General features: G+C 41.9%; 1 protein-coding gene across 14 annotated transcripts in view; it reads left to right on the forward strand.

The window, feature by feature from the left end:
• LOC147021833 (putative pleckstrin homology domain-containing family M member 1P) overlaps positions 1 to 25,634 on the forward strand; it is a 126,523-nt gene that overhangs the window by 18,205 nt on the left and 82,684 nt on the right. For all 14 annotated transcript variants that reach the window (XM_085892226.1, XM_085892228.1, XM_085892218.1 and 11 more), the window contains 2 exons: positions 1,922 to 2,100; positions 8,271 to 9,042. In XM_085892226.1, the coding sequence (XP_085748352.1) occupies positions 1,922 to 2,100; positions 8,271 to 9,042 (951 nt within the window). The remainder of the gene's footprint in view (positions 1 to 1,921; positions 2,101 to 8,270; positions 9,043 to 25,634) is intronic.

Consider the following 25,634-nt stretch of genomic DNA (forward strand, 5'->3'; position numbering starts at 1 on the left):
GCCATATTGAATTTACTCAAAAAACTTCAAAAATGTTCTCCAGAAAGGCTTGACAGATCGAGGGGAAACTTCACACGCAGGTTCCCCAAGCATTGGGGTTACCAGGGTGTTCACGAATAATTAATAGGTCACATGGTCTGGCAGCCATATTGGATTGAAGGAAAGTATTTTTAAAAGTTATTTATTTTGAACCGCTTCATCGATCGACGTGAAACTTCACATATGCCATCTGACACCTTTGCTGCATGTAGTGTGAAAATGATGATGTCACAAGTCATGTGGTTTGGCAGCCATCTTGGATAGAAAAAAAACAAACCTTATCTGATAACACGAAACTTGACAAACCTGATCCCCTACCCAATTAGAGGCAGAATTTAAATTTTTGATGTCATTGGTTAAGTGGTTCAGCAGCCATATTGGATTGAAAATAACAACCTTCAAATTTCTTCTTCTCCAAAACCGCTTGACGGATCGAGGAAAACTTCATACTCATCTTCCCCAAGCCTTGTGGATACGAGGGTATTCACAAATAATTAATGTCGCATGGTCTGGCAGCCAGAATTCTTAAATTCTTTGAATCTGGGCTATTTTTGATTTTTTTTTTAATGCCTCTGCTGATGAAGTCGCCAGAGGCATTATGTTTTCAGGTCCTTCCGTCCATCTGTGATAGGTTTTCGTTACTGCGATAACTTAAGAACAGCCGGAGGGATCCGAGTCAAACTTGGTACAAGTATGTATAATGATGTAAAGATGAACTGATTCGATTTTGTGGTCAAAAGGTCAAAGGTTAGAGGTCACGTTAGGTAAAAATTGTGGTACCGTGCTAACTTGTGACCAGTGATGGGATTTTGACCAAACTTGGAATAAGTATACAGGAGGATGGATGGTGGCAACAAGAGGTCAAAGGTCAGAGTCCGTGATATATTTTTGTTCCCGCGATAACTTCATAACGGTTGAAGGGATGCAAGTCAAACTTGTGCAAGTGCAGTATCTATAATGATGCATCCATAAACTGATTAGGTTATGGGGTCAAGAGGTCAAAGGTCATGTCAGGCAAAAATGTGATATTTCAGAACAGCTGAAGGGATTTAAATCAAACTTGATACAAGTATTATAATGATGTAATAATGTGGGTGGAGACATATGTGTTGACGTCGAAGAGTGTCATTATAGTTTTAGTTGTTGTCGTCGCATCATCATCATGTTCCATGCTTCATATCAGATTGGAGGGTATCTTTCCGAGTCGAGAGGGCCATAAGAGCTATGATGCAGCCCGCAAGCTGGAGGTTCCCCATCCCTACTCTAATAGAGCATTGGTTCTGCCGAAGCAGTTTCTTGACTCGGGTTATAATTCTGGATGGTTCACCACTCTGACACAGCAAGTTAGGGTAGGTATTTGGATTTTACTCAGAGTTCCGGTGTTAGCTGGCCTACTTTTCGCAAAGGACACTGGGCTCTTCAGCATCCACCAGCGAATGCTGGCAGACGGGATTTCCAGTTTAATGTCCATCCGATGGACGAAGTCAATCCGAGGGACGGCACACACTTTGATGCATCACCGTGCATGCGAAACACCAGGTTTACAGTTAATAGCTGGGTTTGGATTTGAACCCAGACGCGACAGCTCAGAGACCTTTTCCAGAGAAGAGATCTTCTGGCAGAATACCTCTAGCGCCGAGGCTATCCTGCCAGCCCTTTTTCTATTTTTGGAAATGATCAATTAAAAGACGAATGGAATCAATATCTTGAGATTAAGGACAATGATGAAGGAAAAAGTGTTGATATGTACATTTAATATCCCATTCTCAAAACCTTTTGACCTCTGTTGTTGACCAATATAGGTGTTGAAATATCCCTTTTTGGTGTTTTAACAATGGTGGCCTAATATGGAGGCAACTCCTATGGATCGCTGTTTGTGCAGGCGTCCATACCCCTTTCCCAAATGTTCTCAAGATGGGGACCTTGGAGAAACGGAGCCGTGCAGTGGCTCTGTGGCGTGAATACCTCGCTGTCCTGTCACCCATGTTCTTGCAGCTCTACCAACCTGGGCAGGAGTTTGAGGGAAGGCCTGTGGAAGTGCATGCAATTGCCTTGTGCCAGGTATTTGAATAATGCCATGAACTCTGGCTCTGTGAAGGAATATTTTTGTAAATGCTCTGCATTACTCTGAGTATTGTTAGATGGCTTTTCCAAAGTGGGATAGTCTGGCATATTCAGCAGAAAAAGTTTGTGGTGTTTTAAAAAAAAAAAAAAAAATTCTATATTGCAAGAGTCAAGATTCATGGATGAACTAAACGACATTGGACAGCAGGTTTACAGACAACAAATGGGTGTCGGGTGAGAGAGATGTTGTGGATACAAAGAGTAAAGGAGGAAAAACACAAAAAAAAGAAAACAATGGCTTGGAGAGGAACAGAATGGGAAATGATCAGTGTGTATGGGAAAATTGTGAATGTACATGGATGATCAAGTCATCCATCCATCCATTGGGACCATACTCTGTGCAGAGCGTTGATGCTCCCTCAGCAGTCTCCTTGGCTATTGGGTACAATCCTGGATGGGTCGCCACTCCGACGCAGGATACCAGTATGCTGGCACTCATTTTCCCGACCTCAGAAGGATGACAAGCAGTCAACCCCACCTGGTATTAATTCAACAGCAGTGGGATTTGAACTCAGGATCCTAAGCCCGCCACCCTAACCATTAAACCAACACCAGGCATATCATGTGATGTAGTGATGGGAAGTACATTTTAGAGGCTGAAGCAAGCGGGATGAGACAATAGACACAGCAGGGAGACAATTCCACAATTGGGAGAATAGGTGGACAAGTTAATGCAGATGGATAATCAGCATGCACTTGGGGATGGTGCGCAGGTGAGGGCCTCCTTGAAGAACACGTGTGACCTGGGGTGGCTATGGGAGGGCAGAGATAAGAGAGAATATGAGGAGCAAAACCAAATGTAAGCATATAGAATGGAGAGCCCATCAACTTGTTGCCAGTGGGGGAGTGATAGTCCCTTTGAATCTGCCTTTATTGAGATTCCATTGCTGTGTTAGGCTTTTGTTTTTGATGGCCTCAAGAGGAGAAAGGTGAGAAGCAGGAGCACCAGCCCAGAGTGGGCATTGGGGAGTCATACTCCATGGAGCTTCATATGAAAGGCTGGTACCTCATGATTATATCAGATGTGGCTTTGGAATGCCTTACCTCTCTGGAGAAGACCCAGGTGGTGGTTCACCTTTGATGCCAGTTTGGAGATATGATCCTTCCACAAAAGCTTATAGCAGAAAATGTGGCCAAGGGGTTACAGGGACTGCTCCTCTTCCAGTGGCTGTCCAGAGAAGTGGATGAGAGCTTTTAGCGTTGTCTGCGCCCCACAGAAATATTCCACGAAGTGGTTTGTTTTGTCCCAAACACCGATCTATGTGGAACGACCATGTGACTGCATATGACTTGCTGGCGTTGAATGTCGGGTTACAAGTAGCTGAACAGCAGACTATTTTGTCCAGATGTGAAAGGGGTTCAGTAGTTGTTGGGCTTTCAGAAGAGTTCTGCATCGGGTGGAGGTATCCGGAAAACGGTAAAGTTGGCTTTCAAGTCGTACTAGGCGTGCTTCTCATCGCTTCGCTGACGGGTTCAATTCAAAAGGCGGCGTGTTGTACTCGACAAACATATTGTACGTGAATCTGTGATCATCGCTGAGGATGTAAAATTAAGTAAAAACCAAAGAAAAAGGATCTTTTATATAACACGTAATAGTAATCGTCATGGCTGTAGCTGTGCATGTTGTTGTTTGTGTGCTCCTTATGTGTACTTTAATATATTTTTTTATATTGCTTCAAGAAGTGTTGCTGTATTTCCTTCTCCGTGCTCCTCCCATGTCTTTGTAAAGGGTTCCTGCTGTAGTAAAATAACACGTTGAATGTAAGCTGATTTCCAAATGATGTTGATACTTGGGCAGCCGATTACTAAATGATGCTGATGATGCTGGCATCGCAGATTACCAAACATAACAAGATGGCAACTATGCGCGACCCCCACCCCTTGTATGTCATGACGTCGATTTCTTCGATAAAAATAAGTGCTGATACAAATTCCTGACAGCTTGACTGCACAATGTAAGGTGACATTGCAGTTAAAGATGACAGAAACACAAATCTATCCATATCTTAACGAAGACACGTCCTTAGTGCGTAACTGTTTAAACGGTGAAGACGGACTGACCACGTGCCTGGGTGTGGCCAAACTCTATGATTGACAGGAGCTCTGAAGCGCTCGAGCTGTGATTGGTTACTGATCTCGTGGACGGTCTGACGACCAATCACAGCAATGACGTAAATGTAAGGAGGACGAGGAGAAAACAATTTGAAAACCCCCTCCTATTGACAGAGTCGAACGTCGGGGTAATATATGTTACATTAAAGTTACTTTAATAAATGTTACTTTGCATTGACAGAACCCCAGACTGAAAGGAAATATGAGAAAAGACACCATTATAGGGCCACCTGCTGTTTATGCTCACAGAGGAAATCGGACAAACAGGGGACCCCTGAATACAAAAGGAACACAATTTAGAAGTCAAACATGGATGCCAAACAGTATGAGCGGCTCCATAGATATCCAAAGATATGGTCCTAACCTCTTTCTTGATGTTCAAGGTTTTCATCCACTGCTGTCAGAAGGAGTAATATGTCCAAAGTGGAATCGCCAGGTTGGAAGTGAAACCTCTTTTTTTGGACAATCGACAACCTCGGGCATGGCCACAATGATGGACTCCATTACTCCGTTATTTATAGGGAGGAGGCTGGATATAATAGGTCTCTGAAGGGGAGAGGATTATGTATGATGGGATTGCGGGAGAGTTCCTGAGGATTTGAGCCCTTATGCCGTCATGAATGGTTGAGGAAGACATGTCGACCTGGCTAAGAAACTTGTCCACTACGACAGGGAAGATGTCTACATTGTCTTGGAAAAAAAAAATTCTAATGGGAGGAAGGGTAGAAAGAGGAGCGGATGTATTGAGAACCTTGGCCTTTGATGAACTAGACTCGGTTTCTTGGCAAGGGTTGTACTGGGTGGTATGCCAATGCCTTCCTCGCAGTAGTTTAGAGTAGGGATTGGTAGTTTAGTCAGGGTGCCGGCGATAGCTCGTCTACTCCTGCACGAAGGACACCGCGCGATCTTTAACGTCCACCAACTAATGCCGGCAATCGGGACGACCAGGACAGATAATAGCCGGGCCAGGATTAAGTCCCAGGCTAGACAGCTTGAAGGTGAGTGTGTGTACCTCCGAAGACATCCTGCCATCCCCACACCCAAAGTACAACCACCAAATTTCACCTCATTCAGTCCAGCATTGTTGTTGTTTTTTAATACATAGCCAAGGTTCGTGGAACAGCTGTTACACTGACCGGATCAGGATATAACACCAAAAAATGAACAATGGAGACGGAGAGAGAGGGGGAGAAAGGGGTACACAGAGATCAAGACGCACGGAGACACAGAGCGGGGGTCGTGGTGGAGGTGGAGGTGGAGGTGGGGCGGGGGAAGGGGGGGAGGGACACTTGTGCAAACAATGTGTGTGGGGAGGAATGGGGGACAGAAAAAGATGTGTGGGGTGGACAAGATGGATACAGAAGGAAACTCTGAAGAAGAAAAACTGGAGAGTTTGAAGGGTTAGGGGGTGGGTCTGGTGTGGGGTGGGGGAGGAGGTGTGGGGTGGGGGAGGACGGGTAATGAGGGTCCAAAATAATAATGGTTTTGTTTTTGTTGATGATCTGAAATTGGGCGTTTAGGCAAACCCAACCACTTCACTGGACAGCAACTGGAAGAGGTGCAATTTCAGGAGGTGCATACAAGTCACACACACACACACACACACACACACACACACACACACACACACACACACACACACACACACACACACACACACACACACACACACACACACACACACACACACACACACACACACACACACACACACACACACACACACACACACACACACACACACACACACACACACACACACACACACACACACACATACACACACATACACACACATACACACACATACACACACATACACACACATACACACACATACACACACATACACACACATACACACACATACACACACATACACACACATACACACACATACACACACATACACACACATACACACACACACCCAATTATATATAGTATGATCTATCAGAATCTTTCTCTGATTAATGTATTGTAAATGTGAGAGACATTTTCATCGGTAAAAATGCAGTTATCATCCCAAGTTACCAGGAGGGCATTTTACAGTCATCCATGTCAGCTGCAAGGGCATCGATCACTGTTGAGAAAGTGTGTGGGAGGGGGGGGACATGAGAGTACATAGCACCAAGTCAACATGGCATAAGGGGCCCTGGAAATTTTGGATTCTGAGCACTTCATGGCCACTTGTGTTGCCTTTTCTGGGAAAATTATTTTTGTGGGTTTGAGAGGATTGGGGATGGGGGAGGTCAACTTTATTTTTTGTTCTGTACATTCAAAAAAAAATAAAGGAATAGGAATAACAAAAAAATCGTAAGTTGGCAAGAAAGGAAGAAGAACAATATAACAACCTGGGAACAATGACCTAAAAGTCCAATTCAGTGAGCAATTGGTGAGAAGAGCAGTTGTACATCGCTAACAACACTCCAAGCTGCGAACGTTTTTTCAAAGACAGAAAAAGTCAATAAAACATCAGAATTCCTCCGGATCTTTTGCAAAAAAAAATTCTTTTTTGCATACAGAGTTGAGGCTCATGGAAGAGCGAGAACACTGAACAGATCAGGACACAGCAGGACAAAAGGAACAGTCCAGAGATTGAGGGGTTAGGGGAAGGGGCACTAACAGCTTAGTTGAAGGAAACTTGGACAGAACAATTTGTCTGGGGAGGAATGAGTTGTAGGGGAGGATGCATGGGGTGGACAATGTGGATTCAGAAAGAAACTCTCAGGAAGGAAAAACTGAAATATGGAAGGAAGAAGGCTTGGTGGTAGAACGTGGCAGATCAAATCGTGACAATTTTTGTCTTATGGGTTATGATGGACCCTTATTCCCCTAATACGTTTGGTTGAAATTGTATAACTGATGACCAAGTGCATTGACTACTATAGGCAGACACCAAATTGTGTATTTTGGTGTGATGATGATGATGATGATGATATTAGACTTGAAATCCTCAAGTGTTGTCAATAGCTCTCTCAAGTGCCGGTCCACACGTGCTCTGGAGCTGTACGCGATGTGGATCAGTTGTGGTGAATATAATTAATTGTTTGGGCCATACGAAATTCGGGTAACCAACGGTCCCAAAAAGCAGAGAATCAATTAATATTCCACTCATGAGGCAATTTATCGCTCATTCAAACTTTTCATAAAATTCATTAAATCAAGGAAAACTGCTTGGTCATCCTTTGGTGAGTACAGTATAAACATTTTTTTGTTTTTCACCCCAAAAAGTTGGAGGGAGGGGGGGGGACAATCAATATGCAGTCCCCCTCCTCCAAAAGGTAGGGGAGGACACGTCCCTCCCCCACCGATCGATGCCCACGGTACTGATTCTACATGTAGGCCAGACAACATTTGGCAGGCGAATCGTACTTGAAAGGGGATTTAGCTGAGTTTCTATTGACGATCTTACAATAGCATTTGATCACAGTTATAATTTGACTCGTGCTGTTTCCAGAAAAGTGGGGCAACTTAGCATAACAATTGTGCATTTTGTGAGGAAAGCACCAAATTTGGCGCACGAGTAGCCTATCATATTATGAACAGATTTGGATATTGGGCCATCTCAAATTCAGCCGCTGATGGCTGTGGCAGCCATTTTCCACTGCCATCAAAAATTTTGAGATGGCCCAATATCCAAATCTGTTCATAATATGATGGGCTATTAGTGTGCCAAATTTGGTGCTTTCCTCACAAAATGCACAATTGTTATGCTATATTTAGCTAAGTTGCCCCACCAGAAGCATAAATCAACTTTGAAACCATAAGCTTTGGAAGTAATCCAGTATTTAACATTACATTGTTTTTACAGTGAATGTTTACTTGTTATGTAATTTTATTACATCTTGCAGTTGCATATTTAGTGTCTGCTTTTCAGGTATTCACTTCATCACCAAAGCAATAATGCTAATTACAACCACTTGAGGGCAGCAATGCTTCAAATTTAGAGCTTAATTATTCTCTTACCCCTCTTCCCTCCCTTTGGTGTGCAGGGCATGACCCGCAGCAGTAGTTTTAGCCTGTTTCCAACGGGGGTAGGTGGTCATTGCTCCTTTGAGGTGACCTTTTCCGGTGGTGCACGTCTTCATCTGCGTGCTCCATCTGAGGAGCAGGCTGATGACTGGCTGGAGCGCCTTGGAGAGGCATTGGCTGGCCAGAGGTCTGTGCCCGAGCTTGGAGAGGCCCATGCGGTGGAGCAGTGGCCCCAGCAGCCAACGTCCATTCATTGGCCCCCTGAAGCATTTTCAGAAGCACTTGTTCATGGCGTTCTCCAGCGCATGACTGCCAGTGGTGTTTGGCGCACTTTCTACTTCTGTCTTACACCAACAGTACTTGAATACTACACACTTGCAGGGGTAGGAGGCCCTCCACTCTGTTCGTATGCCATCACGGACCTTCGGGCGGTCCTTCCAGACATCAACCAACACCCACTCGGGTGTTTCAATGTGGAGCTCACCCACGACACATTGTACTTGAGGGCTTCAAGGCAGCATGAAGCGGAGCATTGGATGGATACCATGCGTACTTTGCTTCACGAGCGCAGCCCACCAGAACCGGAGTTGCCGTTAGGGTTGGTGAATGGTGAAAGCGGTGGAGTCGACAGAGCGGGTGGTGAAACCACGTGCCATCACGTGGTGTCGTGTCATGGACAATACAGGACTTGCAAAATTGTGAGTGCAGCCTCCGTCACAACTACCTTTCTCAGCCTCTTGCTGTTGCTTCCACAAGAGAAAGGACTGGATGCACAAGGTTACAAGTGTGCAAGTAAGTCCTCTACGTTTGTGCTTTACACTATTTTGCAATCGGCCTTTGGCAAAATTGATTTGTCCCATTAGCTCACAAGTATGAAAATACAACTCGGTCGAGTTAAAACCAAGTGTTGAAGGGATAGAATGCAAAAATCGCCTTATTTAAACTAGTTGACCCCTTTCATCCGATAGAATCAAAGCTGTAATTGAAGTCATGTGATTTTTACCATCTTTTATTTTGTGACCAAATAAGCAACAATGTGACCAATTATTTTGTCTTCAGTGCTTATAATCACCAACAAAACCACAGCATAGTTTTGGTTGTCATAACCTTGTGAAAATCATAAAAGCTGGCCTGGTTGAAAATAGGTTGTTTTATTTTGCTTATGTTGATCAAACTGTTTGTTTGGTTTTCCTAGCCTTTGGGAAAGGGATGGAATCATGGGGGAATCATCTTCCCTTTTGTCATAAATATTGCTCGAGTCGATCACAGTCGCCTCAATTGTGTTTGCGTGAGGTTACTTGGGAAAACTACTTATGTATTATTATGTACAGGGTGTTTCATTAAAAATGCAACCCCAAGTTGTTTTTAAACTTTCTTAATTTTTCCTTTGAAACAACATGAAACTTAAACATAATAATCTTTGTAATATGTAGAATAAAGTAACACACAAAAATGAAAGCAGTGATTTCAGTAAAGTTGTGGATGGATCCTCCTGGAAAAGTTGTCGATAACTCGGCTGCGTTCCTGAACCTGAATAGCTTTGATGTTTGTGGAAGTTGCATTTTTGAGGTCGTCAATAGTCTGATGCCTCCCCTGGTACACTCTAACCTTCAGGTAACCACACGTATAGACATCAGGTGGGTTGAGGTCCAGAGAATGGGGGCTCCCATTCAACATTTTGTCCTCTAGATGATCAACTCACTGAATTTCTGTTGGAGCTATTGTATTGATCTGTTGGAACTGTGAGGTGTGGCACCATCTTGCTGAAACCTGTCGAGGTGGTGCTTCCTTGCTAATCAAAACTCTGGAACCGGAAGATCGGAAATCGGAGCGAAGGCCCCGATTTCCGATCATCGATTTGGTTTCAGACCAGGTCACTCGACCCTGGATATGCTGCTTCTGCTCTCCCAATAATGGATGGAGGTCCTCAATGCCAACATGACATCAGAGCCAGATCCCTCGACATATCGCGTGCCTTTGACTTGGACTGGCACCCTGCCCTGCTCACAAAACTCTCTTCTTATGGTATTGAAGCTCGCAGACTTCCTCTCCTGTCACAGCCAATGTGTGGCCCGAAGTGGAGTTCTCTCATCCCCTCTTCCTGTCCAGGCTGGAGTTCCTCAAGGCAGTGTTCTGGGCCCTGTTCTTTTTCTGGTTTTCTGCAATGATCTCTCCGACTCTCTGGAAAATCCTCTTTATCCCTTCGCTGATGACTCCACCCTCCGCCGTACCATCTATCATCCCTCATACCGGCAAGCAGGAGTTTCTTCGCTCACTGCAGATCTGGATAAAATGACAAACTGGTCCAACACGTGGAACATATTTATCAATCCTGACAAATCTCACACTCTCACTATGTCTCTCCAAAAGGACCGTTTGGAACCCCCCCCCCCCCACCACTTTTCTTTCAAGCTTCTGGGTCTCACCCTCTGCCATGATCTTTCCTGGGAAAGCCACATTTCCAAGCTGGCTTCCAAAGTCAGTCGCCGACTGGGAATCCTCCGTTGAGAAAAGTCCTTCCTCGGCCTACCTGAGCTCCTGACTACATAAAAGATTTCGTCCGCAGCCTGATGGAGTACTGCTCTCCCCTCTGGGCTGGTGCTCCCGTCTCTCACCTTTCTCAGCTTCACGCTGTGGATACCAAGGAATTTCGAATCATCGGTATCTCCCACGGTGAGGCTGAGTCTTTGGGCCTCTCACTCTCTCACCACAGGCAGGTCAGTGGTCTTTCTGTCTTCTTCCGTCTCCTCTCCGGTCTCGCCCCCTCCGCCCCTCCCCCTTTGCTCTGTGTGCAATATGTCCCCCCCCCTCCCATATTTCTGCAGGGTGCTCAAGGTCCGCCAGCAACCCCCTTCTGGTAAGACTACCAAAATCACGAATCACTGCTCACCTTCACTCTTTTATTCCTCTTTTTCCCTCCTTTTGAATAAACTCCCACACTCTCTTCAATCCCATTCTTCCCTCCAGGCCTTCAAAACAACTGTTCACCACCACCTCTTATCTTCCCCCATCTAAAAGCATGATCTTTTCTACCCCCGATAATCCAACCCAACCCCACCTCCTTCAAATTCCCTGCTTTCCTTCCTGAAAGTCCCTATAATGTCCATCTTGTATTCCCCATGTTCCCTGTCCCATCCCTCTCCCTTCCACAGATCTCCTAATGTCTCTGCTCCCCACTGTTTTGTCCTTCCCTCTCCCACCCCTCTTGTCTCCTGCCCCCCCCCCTTGTTGTGCTTTATGTGTTAGCTCTCATATGAGTCTCGACGAGGTATACAAATAAAAAAAATGCAACCCAGAATTTCTGCATAATGATCAAGTACCATTCAGTGGTTACGGTTACCGATTTCCCTTCTTCATGTTGAAACCAGAAAGGCTCAATGATGCCGGATTTTCTTATGGCAACCCATGTAGTGCATTTCTGGCTGTGCAACGGCCTTTCTCGAACTTCATCAGGAGAATTAAAACCCCAAAACCTGGTTTTAGAGTTAACACAACCACTTGAAAGAAAGTGAGCCTCGTCAGAAAACCACACATTACTCAGAAAATTTGGATTTTCAAAGTTTCAAAGGATTCAACACCAAGTTGTTTATCATTGTCTGTTAGTTTTTGCTTTGCTTGTATGTGATACTGGTACAAGTTTAGTTCTTGCTTCAGAATTATTTGTGTATTTCATAAAGATATACGTTCAATTCTTGAGATCGACGACGCGGAAATTTCCTGGGGCTCCTCAAAATTGCTTCATGGATCACTTCAATGTATTCTCGTGATCTTGCAGTCCTCTGGCGACCAGACTTTGAGCAATTATGATTTTATACCGTCCAGTGGGACTTAAACCTCTTTATCAATTTGAAAAATAGCAGACTTATCTAGGGCTAATCTGGTCTCAAACTTCATTCTGAATCTGTTTAAATGACTTTGTGGCAAAGTAAGACTCCATAATAAAAATCCTTTGTTCAATTGTTCGTGTCATCTTCAAAATTAACAGTATGACTGATGTTTGTAGTTTTTGCTCCAAACGATGCTTCATACAAACTCGCAATCAAAAAAATTTGGTGTTAAAAAATAAATATTTCACATAATTTTAATAGGGATTTTTTATTTTTTTTATGAAACACTTGTGCTTGTTTATTTGTGGTGGAAGAGCTCCTCCAGTTCCATTTTTGGTTTTATACATCTGTAGGTATGTTATTGAGTCTTGTGGAAGAGCAAAATGTTGAGAATAAAAGTTCAACGTACGAAGAATGGAATGGAACATTGCAAAATAGGTTGCAATGTTTTACAAATCAAGACTATGTCAATCAGCCTAAAGTGCAGAGGATATATATATATATATATATATATATATATATATATATATATATATATATATATATATATATATATATATATATATATTTTTTTTTTCACTGATGAAATTTCAAGCTGTTGTTGAGAGTTATGATGGTGTAATGTGCATACCTTTCTCAAGAATTGCTGTGTCATGAAGTAGTCTTCATCCATATCACGACCTACTTCACACCTATCTTCTGTATACAATGTGAAGGTACTTTTAATTGTGTTTTGTAATGAATTTGTATTTGGGATTCACTTACTTCTGCCAAATAACCTCAACAATTACAATTTTTTAACTTGTTTGGAAGAGCTAATATATACCTTTGTTCATCTCGCTGGTTCCTGGATGGATGGAGACATTGGAGAGGCCATTTTTACCTCCACCACCGAAGGTGAAGGAGGTGATGTTTTCACCCCTTTCTGTCTGTCTGTTTGTTAATTGCCGGAATCCTTCGAATTTCGGCAATTATGTTGGTCTGTTGTGTGTGTCATTCTGTGTGTGTGTCTGTCTGTCTGTTTGTTTGTGTTTGTTTACCCTGTAGCAGCCACACCGTTTCAGCGATCATGAATAAACTGTGTACAGACGTCGGCCATGGTCCAACTTAGACACTTGTCGTTTTTGGTGAATCTTGGTCAAAGGTCAAGGTCAATGTCACCGAGAAACCGAAATTCTTATTTTCGCAATAACGTCCGCTAAAATGGTCTTATCAACTTCAAACCAAATCCAAAATGTGCAACTTCCAATACTGCATCCAACCACTTGTCTCATTGGGGTGTCACACCAACACCCTACTTAGCGGTCCGGGGTCGAATGTCGGGGGTCGGGTCAAAACTTTCAAATTGTGATAAAAACGTCATTTCGATCCCGATTGACTTCCAATTTGGCATGTGGTATCTTGGTATGAGTGTCCTATTATTTGCCAAAAATGACAAAATTTGGTTCAACCACTTCCGGTTACCATGGCAACAAAGTTCCCTAATGACAAACAAATGCAAATTTTCAGATTTTTAAAAATGTTTAACAGTGTCCACAATTGTGCAGATTTGTTCACCAATATTTGCACCCATGTAGGCAATGGCACTGGCTACTGATGTGTTACGTTTGGTTGACCTTCAATCAATGCCAAGGTCGACTATAAACCGTGAATCGTTTTTTTGTCATAATGTACTCAAAAATAGTCGTATCAACTTCAAACTAGGTTTGATCTCGCGCATGCATAGCTTATCACCATTTGAAGTCACAAGGTCAAGGCAAATCTGGTTACCTTGAAAGATGAAACTCCAGGTTTTTGTTTTTTCAGAGATCATGGAGATATGACAAAGTTATTCCGGCAATTCCTTGCTCAACGAGCAATTTCATTTGTTTGTTTGTGTGCAGAATATCTCAAAAAGTTGTGGACGAATCTGGATGAAATTTTGTCGACAGGTTGGGTGTTTGATAAGGACGAACTGATTAGATTTTGGTGAAGGTATGCGCTCTAGCGAGTGCCCTTCTAGTTATCGGTCTCTGTCACAATGTGAATCTGCATGCAAATCCACTTTAATATAGACCATCCATTTTCAGTTCTAACATAATTGACATCCTCTGCAGTTAATGTGTGTGTGTGTGTGTGTGTGTGTGTGTGTGTGTGTGTGTGTGTGTGTGTGCGTGTGTGTGTGTGTGTGTGTGTGTGTGTGTGTGTGTGTGTGTGTGTGTGCGTGTGGTTTTGTTTTGTTTTTCAAAATAAAATTTGAACAAATTTGTCAACTTTAACCACAATAAGTGAATAATGAATGCACAGATGATGTGCAGCATTTACCCTCCACAGCAAATTGTGTTCTAAGATCACATTTTCAGCATTTGTCGCACGCATCAGACCACAAGCTTGACTGGCATTCCCAGGCGGCCTTCACGTCACAGTTTGACAAAGTTGTCCAATTGAACTGTCAAGCTTATGTATAATTGAATGAAAACTTGTTTTGTATGTGGAATTACATCGATTATGTTCAAGTTAGCTGCGACATTCCTCAGGGTCTGTTTATCCGCACCACCTGTGGCTTTAGTGCTGGAAGGCCTATGTGCTTGATTGGCCTTTGCCACAGTTTGACAAAGTTGGTAAATTAACCACAAGTTTATTTTCCACCTTGAATGTGGATGATATCAGAATTATCCACATCTGTTGCTGAGGGTTTGTCCACTCGTAGATCTACTGTAATCTTTATCCTTCATTCCAAGGTGTTTAAAGATTACGTCATGTGCATGCAGTTTTATACAGCAATGAAATAGGGATATAATTTTCGCATTTAAAATAAATATGCTACATTATAACTGTGTTTTTAATCTCTCTAAGTGGGTCACTCTCAGTGGCTTGTGTGAAAGGGGTCACGTTTCGCATTTTATTTTACGTGAAAAATTAAATAATGCTATTTCTTTGTTATGCATTTGTAACATAATTTTATGAGGACATTTCAACTGATATATTTTCAAGCAGACTGCTTATGAAACTAGAGAGTTCATATCACACCTTACCCCACGCTGTCTTGAGATGTAAGGACATGGGCGGGCTCTCAAGCGGAAAATTTTGATCAGTCGCGATGACATAAAATGTCACATAGATATTTCTCCCAAGTACTGCCAAATGAAAGGTTTTTGAAAGTGCAAAAAGGGTGATTTGTGTTCCACAGTGTTCAAGTATATAATTCAATTGAAATGAAATAATTATTTTAAAGGTGGTAGAAAAAAACAAATTCCAAAAGTTCACCGTCGTTGCAGCAGCATCTTTTACACCACCTTATTTAACATGTCATGTTAGTTATTTGTGCCTGTTGTTTGTGTCTTTTATGATGTCCTTAAAACAGTTTCCTGTTTGGAATTATTTTTAGCTCGCCTGTTCGAAGAACAGAGAGCTATAGCGATACCCCCGGCAGGAGTGTCAGCGTGAGCATGAGCGTGAAAATGTTAAAGCTTTTGGTGCAAGTTAATTCCTTTCTAATGTTTTTATCTACCACTATTTTTTACTGATTACAATATACAAATACATATATTGCTTTAAAATTATTTGGATCAGACTTCACTGCAATGCTTTAAAAAAAATATTATTAGACTAGTCTTTTAAAAACGATAAATGTATAAACAGGCGAGCATTGGGTGGCTTTGACACCAACTCTCTGGTTAATTTTGTGTGATTGCCAGACAAGCAGACGGAGTAAAAACATTATCTCACTCCTCTCTGTGCACGTGCGATCAGGAAGAATTCAGAGCCAAAGTACTGTAAAACTACAGTTTGTTTTACAATTCATGTTCAAAATATAAAATTACATTGAAATCAAGATACTCGATCAGAAAGGGAGGTTTGTAAACAGGACAGACAGAAGTTAACCAATTGCTTTACCCCACTTTTCACTTCGTGTGTGTGCGGGGTAATCCTATCACATGTACACTGTTTCATGCAGCAATGAAAATAGCATCACCAATTTTACTTTTAAAATATAATGTGAAGTTATGAAAGCTTTTTTTAAAATCTAATCTGAATTTTTAACCTGCAATTTGTTGAAAAGGGTTGCTTGTCAAATACTTCAGAACCACTATTCTCAGGGATTGTTCATTCTTTTCCCTGAGCCACACACATTGCCGAAGCGGTCTGTGTGTCAGTCAGTCAGTCAATTAGTCTGCACCAGTTTTCCAATCGACTGAAATTTACATATCTCAGCAAGGCTCTGAATTTTTTGTGTTTTCTATGAGATACAGAGAAGGGATGCATTCTCTTTGTAACAGCAATCTAAGGTTCATGGAAGACCTTACACACATCACATTTTTAGAAAGTACATTGATGTCTCATGTCCTTTTCCTAAATCATTTAGAAAAAGGACATGGAGACAATGGTGTGTGTGTGTGTGTGTACGTACGTACGTACATACATACACATACATACATTTAATCAAATCAATGTGGTCAGGTTTTTTTTTTTAATGGCAGAGTGTGTATTTTATCCTGGACACTCAACATCAGGAATTAAGTGCTTAAATGGTGGTGACAAAAATGCTAACCCAGTATTATATACTAGTAGTTGAAAAATCATGCATTGTATAACAGTTCAGAGCAGAAATTCAAACATTTAACCAGGAAGTACGGTCGTACTCCACAGAGAGGGATGATACGTGAAAAAAAAAATGGCTGCCCATTAAAATGTGCACACAATGATATACTCAGAAACTACCACAGAATGAAGTCGTAAGCATTTAATAGCCATAACTTTTATTCTCGAGCATTTTCTGAACTACCAAGATTTAAAAAGATGCCAAAATACATCACTAAAGTACCACAATGAGAGATCGCTGAACGCCAATTTGTATGTCTGCTTCTTCCCCACTAAAAACAATGTAAATCTTTATCCCGACCTATCTCAATAACTGCTGAAACCATGATGTTGATTCCAACGTGCAGAAGTTACTTTGTCTGTGTGCTTGTGCACGAAACCAAAAAATTTAAATTACATGAAACATTAAATGTTTTATTATAAAAAAAAATTAATGGAATGTAAATGTGGACTCAACCAAACCAGGCCAAGATTTTGGGAGGGGGAAGATGGACAGTTCCATTCCAAAAGCGATACATATCCAAAGCATCCCCCAAATCAACTGAAACAAGTATTAAAACAATTTAATGACATCGATGGATTTAATCCATACCAAAATAACAAAATATATATATATCACATTCAGCATTTTATTATTTGTTTTAAAACAATATTCGCATTGACATTTCCGCATATGTGGTAATCCACATAGTGGACTGAACGAAAAGCCAGGATTGAGGCGTCGAGGGGGAGAATGTACCATAAGCCAAACATAATAACAGATGGATTTGATCCATACCAAAATAACAAAATATATAAAACATTAAGCATTTTATTACTTTAAAAAAATGCAGAAACAAGAAAAAAAAAGGAGTAAAAACGGAGGGATGAAATGTCAAGAAACCTACCAAATAAGATCAGAATAACACATTTTTGTATTTCACAAATGACACAAAGTTTACATTTTGTACTCCAATGATAGGCTGGTTCTGCATCTGGACCTTAACCAAAATCTAATCAGCTTGTTGTTCTCACCTGCCCAACTCATCCACCAAGTTTTGTCCTAAACTCTCCACAACTATTTGAGATATCATGCTCACAGAAAAAAACAGACATAATCCCATACGGGTGAATGCATAACCTTCGTACACCTTCGGTGGTGAAGATAAAAAATGAGAAGCATTACTTTCGTTCTGGCCCTCATTTCCTTCCTTTGTTGAATTTGCTATTTTGAATATTTAATACCTATGTCATGATTTTGTCACCATGATCAATGGATTGGCTAAATATACCAGCACGCTCTGTGTATTATATCATCTCGGTGTTAAACCGAGCACAAGTTATTGTCAGCTGTGACATCGCATTGGGTGCAGCCAAGGTTTATTGGGGTACTTGAGACTACAAAAACAAGAACACGAGTCTCCCTGCACATCTGCAGCATCTTTTGTGATGAATGGTTCCGTTTGTATGGCTGCCTGCATAAAACCTCTCCCTCCGTGTCGGTCTGAAAATGTGTTTTTAACTCCTGGATAGTTCTTACCTGACGCCGTTATTCAAATGAAATCATTGACCGGATTTGCCAAATTCCAAATGGCACAATTGTTACTCTGTATGGACGGCTCTGACTCAGAATGGCAAACTTTATTTTTCTTGCCCTTCTTGGCTTTGGAATTCGGAACGAGAATCTCACTTCCATAGTGCTGGCTTTCAATTCAGAAATCTGGTTCGTGACAAAAACGTTTGCAAAGTTCCCCTGGGAACTTGGGCTGTTACAACGGTGGTATTTGTTTCCCTGAGATTCCTGACTTGACACAATAACACATTGTGTCCTGCACCATTCCTTGTTGCCATGTGGCCAAATTGAAATTATTTTGATACTTTTTAATGACAACCCTCAGCTACTCGATTCCTTTTATTTCTTTCCCACTTCCGCCTCCTCTACTCCTTCAGTTGCATTCTCCTCTGGTACTCTGCCCCACGCATAGCTGTAGTGGATCGCTGTACCCCTTGAAGCTACGTGAATTCTATTTGAGTCACTGCAGGGCCACAGTGTCTTTGAGTGACAACAGCTTTTCATAAACTGCCCTCTCTGGTTGCCTGCTTGTCGTGAGAGTGCGTTGGCCTGAAAAGGCGTTCTCTGCCGCCCGCTTATTGCTGCCAATTACAAGCCACCACGACAGGGCCAGGAAATATGGGAGGGGGTGGGAAAGTTGAGGTAAGAGGGTGGGGTTAGTGTTTGCAGAAGAGACCCAGAGTAAGCAGTAGTTTGTCACAATCCATTGAGATACCCTTCATTGAAGGTGCAACCATTGTCTAAGCTCTAATTTTTGTTTATGGTGCCAAATTGGTCTGTAAAGGAGAAAGAAAGACAAGTATGAAATTTTTTACTGAAGATGTCTCCTCCACCCCCATTCCTCCACAATTTTTCACAATCTTGAAATGATTCACTGATTATATTTCAACAATTTGGATTACGAAGCTATAATTTCAACTCTAGTTGTTGCTCGTGTGCACGCACATACTCGATGACGATGAATCTCAAACGATACGGACATTAGGAAACGATTGAAAAAAATATTACACGGGACTTGCACCTGTCACAGGCATCATGATACAAACGCTTAGTTGAGAACACCAAACAAAATGATCTGCTTCAACATTCCTTTCATTGTGTTGAACTTTATCACCTTTCTTATCATTTCCTATTGATGTTGGAAATGGATGGCTATTAGTGGTAGTGCTATGTCGTGGTGTGGTGTTAGTCCTTTTGGCCTAATTCCCATGGATTTTGCTTGCTGCTGTGTAAGCAAGCCACTGCATTCCAAAGTACGCTGTCCTTCAGTGGGAATGTTAATCTACCGTCCTGTCTGCCTGCTTTCACTTGCAGGCACCGTTGTTCTTTCAATGTCACATTAGCTTTTTTTTTTTCTTTTTTTTTCTTTTTCTTCGCATAGGTCAAAGTTCTTATTATAGAACCTGTACACTGATAAGGGTTTACGTCAGGAAGTACTTAGCATACACCAACGATGGGTTTAAAAAAAAAAAAAACAGTTGGCATTTGTGGGGACAGGCAAGTCAGAGAATGGCCTACAAATAGGCTCTTTCTTGTCTTTTCTCTAACCTACCTAGCACTACAAATGCCTGTATCTTTATGTGTACTGCTGATCTTTCAGGCTATTGATGGTGAAACTACATCAAAAAAGGTATAACTCATGTTGCTGCTTTGGCCTGTAAATGAGTGGTTGGCATTGCAGAGTTGCTATAATCCAATAGAAGAAAGTTAAATATTTGTTCCTCGCAAGTTCTTAGTCGAGAGGAAAAAAATAAATAAATAAATAAATGAAGCATCATAACAATATTCGCCCAGCGTTGGGTACGAAAGTCACTTGTGCCTTTTACGGTGCCACCAAAACCAGAACAGTCATTGCTTGAACGATCATCGAGCAGACAAGTGACACATCTTTGAGCCGAGATGTCACTTTATTCTCACCAGTGCTATAATTACCACAATGGCAGGCTACACCTATTTTAAAAACCCTGGGGCGACCTGCTCGCTGCCTCAAACAAAACCCAATTAAGCGCATCAGGAGGCGAGTAGAGAGGGTCCATATCTCACTGTGGCAAGAACTCCATTGCTGACAGTTTGGAGACATGTGAACTCATATTCCCAAACTTCTCACATACTGTTTTCATCCATCTTTCTCGGAAGCCACGGGGCATTCTCCAATTATTTTCCTTTGTTGCTTTCTTAGTGTCAATTTCATTATACTTTCGATTTGTAAAGCAATGAATTCAACTCCTTCTTTGGATGCTATACCCTTTTTTTTCCCCACCCTTCACCAAACATTTAATTTACCATTTTCTATACATGTCAAGAAAGGACTGGTAGGATAACCTGGAGGTGTATGCACCCTCATCTCTGAGCTGTGTAGCCTGGGTTTGAATCTTGGCCGAGCTACAAACTGTCATCTTGGTGTCTAGCAGGTATGGAGAGGCATCAATGTGTGTTAAACTGGATGACCTGTCTGCCATTAGTTGGTGGCCGTTAACGGTCTTCTGCGAAGAGTTGGCGAGCTATCACTGACACCCCAAACAAATTCCAAATTCCTGCCCTGAAAGACTGCTGGGAAGGCAATGGCAAACCAGCCAGCATTACATGTGCCAAGAAACTGCTTCAGCAGCACCAACGCTCTGCAAAGAGTATGGTATGTATCATATCAAATCCCAAGATAGAAGTTGTAAAGTTATGGAACAGAAATATAATCCTCACTTGCAAAGATGATATGGTTGTCTAAATATTGTATTCGAGTCATGACGTTCATCATCATCATGTATGCTCTGCCCAAAGGCAAGTCATTGGTTTATAGTCTTCTTCAGGCCTGTCCTGTGCCAGTTGCTTCATTTTCCAATCCTTTCAGTTTTCTAGTCATAACATTATCAGTGTCAAAAGAGAAAACAACTCTCATGACGTCTACAGCGTGCCATCGGATATCCCCTCACTTCCCACCAAAAGGAAAGTTGAAAGATGGCAAAAGGTTCCACCAGGAATGACCCAATATCAAGTTTTAAATGTAAAAAAAAAATTCAAAAACAAAACATCATTGGTCGAAAATACCTGGTGTTGGCTTAATGGTTAGGGTGGTGGGCTTGGGATCCGAGGATCCTGAGTTCAAATCCCACTCGACTGTTTAATTAATACTAGGTGGGGTTGACTGCCTGTCGTCCTTCCGAGGTCGGCAAAATTAGTGCTAGCTTGCCGGTATCCTGTGTCGGAGTGGAGACCCGTCCAGGACTGTGCCCAATAGCCAAGGAGACTGCTTAGGCAGCATCAATGCTCTGCACAGAGGATGGTCCCAAAGCATGGATGGATCGGTCGAATGTAACAAGTGCAGCTTTTGCAGCCAGAAAGATTCACCTCGAGACTACTACTTCTACTTCTACTTCTTGTTCTCCTTCTGCTTGGTCTCATTCTACTTGTTCTTCTTCTTCTACATCTTCTTCTTATACATCTTCTTCTTCTTCATACATCTTCTGAGGATATACTCACAATCACTGGAGTGTCATATCCCACATTTAGTGATGCTGTCAAGGCATCGGGGCTGTCGTGACCTTGAAGGGCAGTAAAGATTGGAAGAAGCAAAACTTATCCTGAAGCAGAGGCAGATGAGAGTTGTTTGTCACCATCTTAATCTTGTGCAAGCCTGCAGATCTGTAATACATCTATGCCCCTGCACTTTGAAGATTCTTGTCTGAAGACTTTGTCCATGACAATTGTATTTGCCCGAATGATCCTCCACTGGCTCATTGTAAAAAAAAAAAAAAACATAAGTATATTTGTCTACAAGCTATTCGGTTAGAATTACAGGAAATGGGAGGCAGAATATATTACTTGAGTTTTGCACAAATTCCTAACGAGTTTATAGAGGTGAAGGAGATACGGAGGCAAAGGTGATGATGAAATGGCCGAACAGCGATTGGTAGAGCAGCCCCTCACACTCAAAGTGAAAGGCAGCGTTAAGCAATTGGTTCATGTCCGTCCATTCGTCCGTCTGTCATCAGTTTTATGATCGAGGATGTTATGTTTCAAACACTGATCGGAACATGAATAGGAAGACAAGTTTGCCGTTTTCCCGTACTTTGGTCTTGAATTCCTCCCGATCACACATGCGCGGAGCAGTAATAATATTTTTTTTTACCTTGTGTGCCTGCCTGGCAATCAAATTGAAAGAAACAGTTCACTACAACTGTAATGAAATCACAATTTTAAATAATAAACGCCTAGCACTGGCTTTTTTTAAGTTTGAAAAATTTAATCAAAAAGATTCGCAGATTTTTTTAAAAAAAATTTCTTAGAAGGAAATCATCAAACTTTAGACAGAATTATTTTTATAAGTCGTTTTAACAGGACTATAAAGCATCACTTTTGAACATTTTCTTTGTTTTTTTATTTTTGACAAAGTGCATGTCGTGCTGGCAGGATAGCCTAGATATATGCACACTCGTCTCAGCTGTCCAGTCTGGGTAAAAATCTCAACCCAACTTTCAACCGTCACCCTGGTGTTTCACATCGAGGCATCAATGTGTGCACCGTCTATCGGAAGGACGTTAAGCCGGACGACCTTTCTGCCAGCACTGTTGGAGGATGTTAAAGAAACCACTGTGTCTCGCGAAAAGTCGTTGAGTTATTGCTGTCGTCGTGAAAAAAATTACAAAAATTCCTGCGTTAACTCCCTTGCCGACCCACACTTGCATTGCAAGCATGGTGAGTGTTCCAATAACCCCAACGTAAGTTTGAGAGAAACCTTCCTTCTACAGTGGATTGAAAATAGGCTGATAATGACGATCTGATAATTATCCAGCCAGCATTTGTCACTGAAATTTTGTTCTTTCTCAAATGTGTGTTAGAATTATCCTTCTTGCTAACACTCCTTTGCAGAACATCTTAAATTATTTATCTTCATCAAATCCTGCCAATAAAATATTGTTTATAAATGTAGTTTGTTTGTTTGGTTTGTTTTTAAACTTGTTTTTATACAAGCTTTAATTTAAGCGGATTAGGAAGGGTCCCGTCTTTACAGACGGGTTAATTCCCCCACTTTTATGATGTATGTTGTGTATTTTAGTATGACTTGCAATACCGTGTTCCACCAGGCCAATACGATACACATTTACATGGAGAGAAATAGTGGCTTGAACCCATCGGGGTTATGGCTTCTTTTTTTTTAACCCCCTAAAACGAGCACACAAAGTACGACCGGCTTTCAACTCAGTGTCCAGCAATTTAGGAGTCAATTTCATTCAAAAACAGACACTTCTCAAATTATATACGCACGGTATAGCTTGGTTCTTGATTCATTTATTCATTTATTTATTTATTTATTTATTTTAATTTCCCTCTACATCACAAAAAGTATCATAAAATCAACTTCAAATTGTTATAGCTGGATGTTTTGTGCCCACCAAACAATTGTAGTGTGAATGTTGCACTTGTTAAAAGTTTATATTTTGCCTTCCTCACAAGTTCCATATTTGCATGTTTTCAGAAAAATTAACAACTGTATTTTGAAAATTTTGAAACGTATTTACTTGAGCAACTGCTGCACTATTGTGACAAAATGGAAAATCGTCTCTTTTACTCCTCTTTTGAAATAGAGTAGCTTTGTTGTGTTTGGTTGCTTGGAAGCCATATCTGTAATAATGTGTGTGTGCGTGCCAGTCAAACATTATTTTGGTTCCATATTCACTGTTATTCTATGCAGAATAATTTTGACGAGACAGTATGAATCATAATTAATGCTCCACCGCATGTCTGCCTTTCCTTCCCCCACCCCTCCTGCTCCCCCTCCCTCCTCTCGCTTTCACAATCCACTTCTTCACTCTCCCCCCTCTCAATTCCCCACCCCTCTCTTTCCCCCTCTCCCCCCCCCCAAACCTCAGTATTCCCATCAGCAAGCGACGGATGGTATTTTGCTAGACTATAAGTGTGTGTGTGTGTGTGTGTGTGTGTGTGTGTGTGTGTGTGTGTGTGTGTGTGTGTGTGTGTGTGTGTGTGTGTGTGTGTGTGTGTGTGTGTTCATGAAGCATAACATGTCATTCCCTTTGCTAACTCCCCCCCTCAACTTTCTCACTGCCCCCCCCTCTCTCCCTCGCTGTCCTTTCCTCCCTTACCACACCCTCCTAATAAAGTGCAGCACTTTCCTCCCACACCTTTCTCTTTCTTTTTCACTCTCCGCTCCTCTCTCTTTCCCCTCCCTCTCTATTTCTCGCACCCACCCCCATCTTCACACCTCCTCCCTTCCGGAATGTACAGCGACAAGTGGTGAGGTGTCGCTCCCCCTCCCCTTCCTCGATCCCCCACCCCTCTTCTCTCCTCCTTCCCCCTCCCCTTCCTCCTCCTCCCACTCCCCTCCCCTACCCATCCTTGCTCCCCCTATCTTTCTCTCTCTTTCTCTCCCCCCCCCTTTTCCCTTGGTATTCACATCAGCGAAGCGACGGGTGATATTTGTTCATACTTGATATGCGTTCAGGGTAAAATTATTAGGAAAGTGGGATACATGTGGATAAAAGGAAAGGTGAAAGATTTTCCATGGAACAGAGGTTTGAAATACAGTTGGGTGGGAATACGATAAAGGAATGGGAATGAGCTCGTGAATGGGACACGCAGAGGGTGGAGAGGAAGGGGTGTTAAAATCCTGGCCTTTTTAAAAATTCTTATTTTTCTTTTTTTTACAAATTCCATGTGTGTACATATTCTATAGGTAAGCAACCTGCAAGGGTCATCCCAAAAAGTTCTGTCACCTGACTTTATGTCTTTAAATAATAAGTCTAAATGACTGAAAAATTACTTGTCTACTACCATAACTTACTAACGTGTCTGGTAAATATCAAGTGTCTTACACTTTGTATTTTCTCTTGGGGTGGGGGAGGGTGTGGAGTGAAACTAATGACTTCCAATACCCAAGGATGTGGCCATGGTAGAAAGCTTTGGTGAATACGATATCCAGAATATTCTTAAATTGATATTTGTGCGGAAGGAAAAATGCCCATGAAATCCACCAATACATTTTCTTGCAATCTCCTTGACACTTGTACACATTTGAGAACTTCTCAGCCATGGGTTCTATCTTTTCTGGGAGGAAAGATCGATATGCATGACGGACGATTCTCATGCAGACACATCCAATGTAGCTGTTGTGTACCAACTTTTACTTATGGATCGGTGTATCACAGTTCATGAACTTGTGACAGAGTTTAGAATACCGAAGCTAATTGCACATCACAATTCCATTGAATGATCTGTGGAAAAGAGTGGTGATGGCAAAATGGGTGCCGCACATCCTCACGGAGGAACAGAAACTGAACCGGCTTGCTTTGTCTCGATGGCTTCGTTGACGTTTTTTGTCAGGAAGGCGATACCTTACAATGCATCGGAGACGAAACCTGGTGCCGCAGCTATGAGGCAGAACTGAAGTCTCACTCAACAGACTAGAAAGGGCC

The sequence above is a fragment of the Eptatretus burgeri genome, chromosome 8 (genome assembly GCF_056783735.1).
Source record: "Eptatretus burgeri isolate ZD-2024b chromosome 8, Ebu_testis_v1, whole genome shotgun sequence".
Classification (NCBI taxonomy): domain Eukaryota; kingdom Metazoa; phylum Chordata; class Myxini; order Myxiniformes; family Myxinidae; genus Eptatretus; species Eptatretus burgeri.